General features: G+C 52.3%; 2 protein-coding genes across 2 annotated transcripts; one reads left to right on the forward strand and one right to left on the reverse strand.

The window, feature by feature from the left end:
- Nucleotides 1-210: 210 nt before the first annotated feature.
- Chrne (cholinergic receptor nicotinic epsilon subunit) lies at nt 211-8,397 on the reverse strand. The gene is made up of 14 exons (XM_046424994.2): nt 8,161-8,397; nt 7,102-7,608; nt 4,704-4,804; nt 4,343-4,485; nt 4,173-4,217; nt 3,938-4,047; nt 3,646-3,801; nt 3,116-3,216; nt 2,549-2,749; nt 2,359-2,473; nt 1,024-1,138; nt 741-927; nt 548-654; nt 211-432 (listed from the first exon to the last, which is right to left on the reverse strand). The coding sequence occupies exons 2-14, from the start codon at nt 7,200-7,202 to the stop codon at nt 277-279; spliced, it is 1,638 nt and encodes a 545-aa protein (XP_046280950.2). The 5' UTR covers nt 7,203-7,608; nt 8,161-8,397; the 3' UTR covers nt 211-276.
- CUNH17orf107 (chromosome unknown C17orf107 homolog) lies at nt 1,137-2,362 on the forward strand. Its single transcript, XM_046424998.2, has 3 exons — nt 1,137-1,328; nt 1,423-1,614; nt 1,732-2,362. The coding sequence occupies exons 1-3, from the start codon at nt 1,185-1,187 to the stop codon at nt 2,023-2,025; spliced, it is 630 nt and encodes a 209-aa protein (XP_046280954.1). The 5' UTR covers nt 1,137-1,184; the 3' UTR covers nt 2,026-2,362.
- Nucleotides 8,398-8,702: the final 305 nt, after the last annotated feature.

Consider the following 8,702-nt stretch of genomic DNA (forward strand, 5'->3'; position numbering starts at 1 on the left):
GGAGTCACTAGGGCTGGGCTGGAGAAAAGCCCAGAGGTCAGCAAGGCTGAACTGAGGAGGGCAAGCCTTGCTTTCTGGAGGATTGGCACCAACAGCCTGCCTGAACCATCCACCCTCCACTTCTGTTGACACCTGGACAGGGGCCAGGCCTGCCCACATGGTCACTGTGGTACCTCTTAGGAAGGGAACATAATACATAATGGCAGCCACTTGTTTTTTCAAAATCTATTTCCTGCTAGAGGTGGATGGGCAGTTGTAGTGGGAGCAGGTACAAGCTCAAGCCTGGATACAGGGTGGGTAGGGGAGATGAGGCACTTGGTTGAAGTAGCCACCAAGGAAGATGAGGCTGGAACCGACACTGAAGAGCACCAGCGCAGCCCAGAAACAGATGTTGTCAAGGGCCTTCCCCATGCGCACCCAATCGGACACCTCCTGGGGAAGAGACAGTAAAGCTGAGTCCCTAAAGAAATATCTGCAAGAGCTAGGGGCACAGGAGACAGTGGGAGGCCTCTGTAGTTCCCCATCCTGCCTCTGGCTCCTAACCCACCTCACCAGTGGACTCCTGGTCTCTAGTACTTTCAGCCACAAAGTTCACAGCATCCACACAGCAGCGGATCTCCGGGGCTGCAGCACCCAGACTCTGGCAGAGGGCAGCTGGCAGGGGCGAAAACCGGGCTGGGTCACTAGGTTTCCTCCACTTCGGATGCCCCCATTGGCCCGCTGGGGCCCGCTGTGCTCACCCGTCCAGGCCCGGTGCCGGTGCCTCTGCCCTTCAAACACGAGCTCACTCCGCGGCTTTTTCAGGATCAGCTCCTCTGCGCGGAGCAATATGCCCATCGATGACGCGCGCCTCGGGGTTGAGGCGGCCCGGGGAGCCTCAGGAGACTGGCGAGAGCCCAAGAGGCGCGGCAGCAATTCCAACAAAACCTGGGGCAGGGCAGGGATCAATTCCAAGCCCCACCTGCCACTCAAGGGCGATCCCCCTACCCCGCTCCCCACCCCACCGCCTCCTCCGCGGCTTACGTGGCGCAACCTCTGGGACGTGGCATGAGTGGTGGGCGTCCGCAAAGACACATTAAGCACAATGACGCAATTCGTGACAATGAACGTGGCAACCACCATGACGAAAATAAGATACCTGAGGATCCCCGAATTCATGACGTTACAACATACTGGCTTCTCTGATGTCACAAACACACCTCAAACCCTACCTGCTCCCCCTCGGTGAGGCCCTACTGCCTCTCCCACCACCTGTGGCAGCCATGAAGGGGACTCCTGGATCCCTAGACACTCTGCTGTGGGTCTACCACTTCCACAGCTCCACCGAGGTGAGGCTATGCGAACAGTCCACCCTAAGGGCAGCCTAGAGAGGCTCAAAGGCACCCCACACCTGATGATCCACTATCCCTGCTCATTCTCTAGGTGGCCCTCCAGCCCCCTCTTTTGTCTTCACTGGAGCTCGCTGTGGCTGCAGCCCACGAGTATCTGGAGCAGAAGTTCAGAGAACTGAAGTCTCTGGAGCCGCGGGAACCGCCTGCCCGGAAGCCCACCTTAGTGTTGGTGCTAAGAGAAGCCGCATCCAGCATCATGAATTTTGGCGCCACCTTGTTAGAGGTGCTGCACTAGGGATAGGGTGTGAGGAGGAGTGCGGAGAAAAGGGACTGGGTAAGGGAATTAGGGCAGCGAGGCAGAGACCTCGTCCCCTCTCTAGCCCCTATACTCCCAATGCAGATCTCAGCCCTGTGGGTGCAGCAGGAGATGCGGAGACTGGATAGCAGCGACAGCAGCACTGGCCTGGCCCTGAACTCCGGGGATCCAGGTAGAGCGCTGGCGCGGGTAGCCCTGGCTGCCGGCCAGGGAGCTCAGCAAGCCGGGGCTGCAGCGGGTGCCAGCGCCAGGCTCCTGGTCCAGGGGGCGTGGTTGTGCCTGTGTGGACGCGGTCTGCAAGGGTCCACCTCATTCCTGCAACAATGGCGACGCCAGCTGGGCCTTAGGATCCCCGGGGAACCGGTGAGTTCGGGATGAGAGGGGCTGTGTTGAGGATCAGAGGTGGTGGGGCTGAGGAGGCACTGAAGACAACTATCCTCCACCAGAAATACTCAGGAGACATGAAGGTGGTGCCCAGAAGCAGTGAGGACACCGGGGAACCAGGAAATCCATCACAGACCCGGCCCCACACTGCATCCAAATAAAGCCAAGAGGGAAGGAGACTGCCAAAATTTCTAGAGTCCTTTGGTCTTGGCCTAGTCCCTACCCAGGCCGCCCTCGGTCGCACCCCCAAGCTAACATGTCCAACTTTTCTGACTCCGACTTCTACATTGACCCTGCCCCCAATGCCAGAATTCACTCTGCCCTTACCTGCCCAGCAGCGGCACACTCAGAGATGTCTCTGGGATTTTCTGGGCAATTAGGAACAAGAAGACAGTCTGGGCGAGCAGGACGTTGATAGACACGGTGCATTTCTGGCCACCGGCTGGAGCGAACACCCAGTGAGAGCGGGCCTGACCTCGGGAGCGAGCCCAGGCTTAGGTTTGAGGCTACTCCTTACCCTGCGCTGGTAGAAAGTAGGCGAGCAGCACTAGGCCGGAGATGAGCACGCAAGGCACGATGATGTTAATGACGTAGAAAAGCGGCTTCCGGCGGATGATGAGCGAGTAAATGACGTCAGTTTCTCTCTGGCCGTCAGCGGAGCCGCTGTCATAGTGGCGGATCATCCCTGGGCAAAAGTCGATGGCCCACTCGCCATTCTCTGCAGGATGGGAGGTGCAGTCAGTCAACTCTGGCAAGTGGGGCATCCTGCCCTGCTCTCCAGCTGCACACCTGACCATGGAAACTTGTAACTTCTGGCCAAGAAAGATGCAGCTGTCTGACCAGGGTGCATTGCTTGGGCCATGAACATCGGGCAGAAAAGGGCAGTCCTAGCCAGGGTATGAAAAGATCACAATCAAGGAGCCAAAACTAAAGTGACAATCAGGAATTCAGAAAGGGGTCAAGCTAAGGCCGAGTTGTCTACATATGTTCTCAGGATGCCTGGTTTGGGGCAATCCCACTCTAAAGAATCCTCTCTTTAGACCCCATCTAGAATTGGGTTTTTCAGAGCAAGAGGGAACTTCACCGGTAAAGGCCACGGTGTCGATATCTATCTTGTTAATGGCCTGGCCATCTTCGTCCACTGCAAAGACGAACTCCACCTCTTTGGCATTGTATGTCTGAGAGCTGTGGAATCAGAACCAGGGACCCCACCCAGAAACTCAGACCTGGGTCCCTGCTGTGGGCCCCTCCCTGGAAGCTTGGATATGGCCTAGAAATAAGGCTTCACCGCCTTACCCAGACCCCACCTGCACACCCCTGCTTCCTTTTTGCTTTTGTTTTGTTGAAACAGAGTCTTGCTATGTTGTCCAAGCTGGCCTCCAACTCCTGGAATCAAGCAATCCTCCTGCCTCGGCCTCCAGAGTAGCTAAGACTACAGCTGCCCACCGGCCCCAACCCTACTTAGAACCCAACTCCAGCAGCCCACCCCATTCCAAGGTCTGGCTCTGCCTCCGGACAAAGCCTGGTCTCAGAAATCCCACTTCCCCATCCTGCTCCGCCCCCTGCTGCAGGCCCTTCCCACAATCATTCGGGCCTCTGAGTAACTCTTCCCACCGGAAAATGAGTGAGCAGTTCTGCCAGTCGAAGGGGAAGTAGGTGACCTCCATGGCACAGGTGCTGCGGTAGATGGCTGGAGGCAACCAGCTCACGTAGCCACCCTCATAGATGAGCACATTGGCTTCGTAGGCCACCCCGAACTGGCCGTCAATACTGTGGGCTCAGAGAAACCGTGCTTTTAACACAAGTGGGTACACCTGTCCAAGCACCCAGCCACCCACCTCACCCAAGTCCTGCCCAGCCTCTGAGGCCGGCTCCCCTCCAGCCTGGTGGCCTGACTGGTCCTTACTTGTTTTCCAGCACAATCTCTGGTAACCACACGAGTTCTGCAGGGACCCGCAGGGTTTCTATGCCCCCAAAGTCATCCTTGCTGTAGTTGAATCGGTAATCATGCCAATCCTATGAAGAGTTGGGAGATGGAAGGACATGTACCCCACATTTCCCACCTGGTGCTGCCTCCAAGAAATTTGGGAGAAAAGGGTCTCCTGGGCAAGACCTCACACTGCTTCCCAGATTTGACTCACAATTCCAATCCAGACGCTGGTAGTAAGGGTCTCCTCCTTCTCGTTCTGCAGATAGGAGTTTGGGTGATTGAAAACAGGATTTCAAGGCCAGAAATGAGCCTTAGGACAGAGTTCAGTAGTTGGGGCCAGAAATGGGATTTTAAGGTCAGGGTGGGAGTGGGACATCTTACCAATGATATGAGATTGGTCAGGGTGACCTTGAGGGTGATGGTAACAGTGTCCTCAGGCTCCTTCACTGGCCGGCATTCTGGGTCATAGTTGTCGAAGAGATGGTGGTAAAGATTCAGCTCCTCATTCTTTCCCTCACCTCTGACTGGGATAAAATCAAGAAGGAAGGGTCACTGGACACAAAGAGGCAGGAGGGCTTCTCCTCTCTGCCCCTGTGGGTCTTCACAGGTCCCTGAGGCTCTGTATCTTTCTATAGCTGTCTCCTAAGCCAACCATATCCCACCTGGGGACCCAAGCTCTCTATTAGTCCCTTCATGTCAGTATTTCTGTGTATCCACTTGCCTCCCTGACCCCTGTCCTTACCAACGAGCCCCAAGAGGAGTAGGGCACCAAGCAGAGCCCATGCCATCCTGCTGTCTGGTTCTGAGTTATTCTGAGCTTTGGCAGGGTTGATGGGAGACAGGCTAGGGTGCATGTGTGAGAGGGAGGAGGGTGTTAGTTCCGGGACCGGTTAGGGGACTGTCACCTAATCCTTTACCCACCCCTGCTGCAGCTGGGGACATTTTGGCTACATCTATTGGCAACTGCCCCATCATTCTGGCATCCTTTACCTGGTCTTCAGCCAGCTCCCCAGCTGCAGACCTAATCTCTCACAAAATGAGAAGGCTTTGAACAGCACCTGGAATCACAAGCCCACAGCAGGGTATGGAGACCCTTCTTCAACATGCGCCGGTGTCCTTTGCCCTGTGCAGGTAACTCTACCTGATGAACCCCTCCGGGGATGTGCACACCCCTTGCCTCCCATACTTACCCATATGAAGCACACACTATCACCACCCACAGCCCTGCCAAGCTCACGCTAACAGTTCCTGCCAGCAATGTTTGACAAAAAGCATCATAGAGGCTGCATGAGACGGGTGGGAATTAGTCAGCAGTAACAGATTCCATCATTCTACAATATAAGGTCCTTTGACAGCCTGATCCCCAGATCTGCCCACCCCTGTCCCCTCTGTTTGAGGGGCCCTAGGAGAAGTTCCAGTTCTCTTTAGTGCTCCCTGCTGCCACCTTGTGGCCACAGATGATAATATGGTGTGGATCACCTGGCTTCCTGAAAAAAAACACCTTAACCTTTTCATTGTTCTTTCTTCTTTGAGGGGGTGGTGGGGCCCTGGGGATTCAACCCAGGGTCTCTTAACAACTACGCCACATCCCCAATTTTTTGTATTTTTAATTTGGAGACAGAGTCTTGCTAAATTGCTGAAGCTGGCTTTGAACTTGGTATCCTCCTGCTTCAGCTATCCAAATTGGCTAGGATTACAGGCTAGTATCACCACATTTACTTTTTTTTTTTTTCTTTTGAACTGGGATTGAACCCAGAATGCTGTACCACTGAGCTACATCCCAGTCCTTTTTTATTTTTGTGAAATGAAAAGAATCTCACTAAATTGCCTAGGCTGGCCTGGAATTTGCCCTCCTCCTGCCTCAGCCTTCAGAGTTGCTGGGATTACAAGTATGGACCACCACTCCAGGTTCATTGTTTCTTAAAACCACTCTCATCATTAACTGGAGTGCTTATTTAAAATGCAGATTCTTTGACCTTAAAGGTGGTACACACCTGTAGTCCCATTGACTTGGGAGGCTGAGGCAGGAAGATCTCAGCCTCAACAAATAAAAAGGACCGGTGATGTGGCTTAGTAGTAAATCAACTCTGAGTTCAATCCTCAGTGCCAAAAAAATAAAATAAAATGTAGATTCCTAACCAAGAAGTACCTTTTTTTTTTTTTTTTTTTTTTTAAGTGCTGGGGACAGAACCCAGGGCCTTAGCATGTGCTGGGCAAGCATTCTACCACGAGCTACATCTCCAGGCCTGGGATAGGCACTTTTTATGATACTACTTCTTCACACCAATCCAGCAAATAAATTACCATTGTTCTGCATGCATGAAGGACTTTAAGGTGGAGGTCCAAGTTCACACAAGTACGTTGGCAATAATGCATGAGATGTATTAATCAACTGTATGGATCATGTACACCTGTGTTCATTTTGGTCTTCACAAAGTACTTTCATGTCCCTCATTCTTGGTCTCTTCCCATTGTCTATGAGGTCCCTCATTATCACCTCCATGTTACAGGTGAGGACCCAAAGACCAGCATGTTCGTGTGGCTTCTTGGCCATTTCCCACACATCCTTAAAGACTCTGCTTCCGCCTTTAACTGCCTGACATTCCTTGTTTTCCACTTCAGACCCCTGGAAGATCTCTTGGTCCCAGCTCACCTCTTGTACCCTACATGGCTGGTACACATCTTCTTTCTCAGTTCTATGCTGCTACACATTCCATAGCCTCTGCGTTAGGTTGTAATAAATGCAAATATTTATTCCAACATTGCTGGTCACTTACATGGTTCCCCACAAAGCCCAGATGCTCTGATTACAGAGATGAATAAGACATGCCTCAAGGACTTATTGACTATTGGGGAGACATACAAATAGAGACTGTTAATACCAGAACTGTGAAAAAAGTGAAAACCAGGAGCCATGGAAGGTACCCTGTGGTGAATCACATCCACTCAGGTCTGTCTTAAGAACAGCGAGGTTTCCTCTATTTCCTGTGGTCTTACATATGAGCTAGGATAACAGTGCACCAGTGTCTGAAGCCAGGACCATTTGGAGGACCTGGTAGTCACCCCCACCTCTCCTCTACCGCTCTGTTTGTGCTGTGTGTTCTCTCTGTGAACTAGCTTGCCTGTTCTACGTGTCTCACCTTTCTCCTGCATAATGTCTGCATCCTTCACTGTGGTCTTGGCCCAAAATCACCTTCTTGTCTTCTCTCTGCACATGTCGCCAACTCAGCCTTTGTTCCATCACTACCTGCTTGATACCATGAAGATTGCGGGTGCTGACAAGGAAGGGTTGTGGGGTTGACTTCCACTTGTCCCATTGGCCAAGGAAGTGGGCGTGGCAGGCCCTAGGAATGGCTACACATCTGATGCCTCCCACCACTCACCAGCCCAGCTGGCTTCCCACCTCCTTCCCTTAACACCCTGTCATGATCCCCCTCTCACTGCCACACCCAAAAATTCACTCTATCTTTCCTAGCAGGGTTGACGCTTGAATTCTTGCTTCCAAAAGTGATTATGGAAGGGCCCTTCAAAAAGTCTCAACCCAGAGTCCAGTGTCCTCTGGTTTAGGTACAACCTAGTCCAAGTGTGACTTCTATCCATTCTCCAAACAGTGGGTGAAATCCTCCATTTGCCATCACCGATATATCCTGTGAAAACAATTCATCACACACACACACACACACACACAAATACAACAGTGAGCAAAACTATACTTGGGCCACCAATCTGCATATAGGAGAGTTGTTCAAGGGTGGCCAGAGAATAGAAACCTTCATCCCTTGATTAGGATTGTATGCTGCTGGCCCCAGGCAGATGTCACAGTTAACAGAACAGCACCTATAGCGACTCTGGCTGGGGTTATCACTTGTAAGTGAAGGTCTTATCCAGATCAGTGAATCCCATGGGCATCTGTTTGTTGCCTTGCTTCTCTTATAGAGTCAGTGCATCAGAAATCCTTCCCTGCAGGGGCGCTCTTACCCCTCCTGCCCCACCCACCCCCCACCACCACAGCAATCCATTCCTGCTGGTGCTGGGAACAGAGCAAGAATTCTTAGGTTTACCCAGGATAAGGGTCTGAGCCTTCCTGTCCCTTTAGGGGAGTCAGACACAGGCCTGTGTTTTATAGAGGCATAATGAAAATTCCAAAGAACCTTAGTAGGCTGCCTGACCGATTTGTTCCTGGGAACATCTTGACTTACAAGCTAGGGCCCGGAGATCTCCACTCAACAGGAAACCACTCCTTTCGCCAGTGGCTGTTGGATAACAACTCAGAACAGCTGCAGCTGCCCTCTGCGGTGTGGCTGCCAGGCTGTCGTTTCTCAGCCTTCAGGGGCTGCACAGTGGAAATATCCTCAAGCCCATCTAACGAGGGCCCCTTCTTCATCCAACACAAAGAGCCACTCGCTCTTTCTCCAGTGAATGGAGAAGCAGGTTTGGCTGAGCCAGGACAGGGAGCGTCCAGCAGACACTAATTGCTGGATTGCTTCCCTCACAAGAACCCAAACACATGGCTGAGACCATCCTGGTTGGCTGGGTTGCAAGCACTTTAGGGCAGAGCCTGGCACATTATAGATGCCTGATAATTATCTACTGAACAAATTAATATGAGAATAAACAAAGGAGTGATTTTTCTTTTGGAGGGGTGGGGAATGGGTACTGGGAATTAAACTTGGGGTGCTCAATCACTGAACCACATCTCCAGCCCTATTTTGTATTTTATTTAGAGACAGGGTCTCACTGA

The sequence above is a fragment of the Marmota monax genome, unplaced genomic scaffold (assembly GCF_021218885.2).
Source record: "Marmota monax isolate L192 unplaced genomic scaffold, Marmota_monax_Labrador192_F-V1.1 WCK01_AAM20220418_F8-fsc00218, whole genome shotgun sequence".
Lineage (NCBI taxonomy): Eukaryota > Metazoa > Chordata > Mammalia > Rodentia > Sciuridae > Marmota > Marmota monax.

What these genes read in the sequence shown, in the direction of transcription:
- CUNH17orf107 (XM_046424998.2), top strand. Translation starts at nt 1,185, where the DNA reads ATGTCACAAACACACCTCAAACCCTACCTGCTCCCCCTCGGTGAGGCC. An exon ending in ACTTCCACAGCTCCACCGAG is followed by an intron (nt 1,329 to 1,422) that starts GTGAGGCTATGC and finishes CTCATTCTCTAG; the next exon opens with GTGGCCCTCCAGCCCCCTCT. An exon ending in TTGGCGCCACCTTGTTAGAG is followed by an intron (nt 1,615 to 1,731) that starts GTGCTGCACTAG and finishes CTCCCAATGCAG; the next exon opens with ATCTCAGCCCTGTGGGTGCA.
- Chrne (XM_046424994.2), bottom strand. Translation starts at nt 7,202, where the DNA reads ATGGAACAAAGGCTGAGTTGGCGACATGTGCAGAGAGAAGACAAGAAG. An exon ending in CGACACCGTGGCCTTTACCG is followed by an intron (nt 2,750 to 3,115) that starts GTGAAGTTCCCT and finishes CCCATCCTGCAG; the next exon opens with AGAATGGCGAGTGGGCCATC. An exon ending in CCGGCACCGGGCCTGGACGG is followed by an intron (nt 655 to 740) that starts GTGAGCACAGCG and finishes CGCCCCTGCCAG; the next exon opens with CTGCCCTCTGCCAGAGTCTG.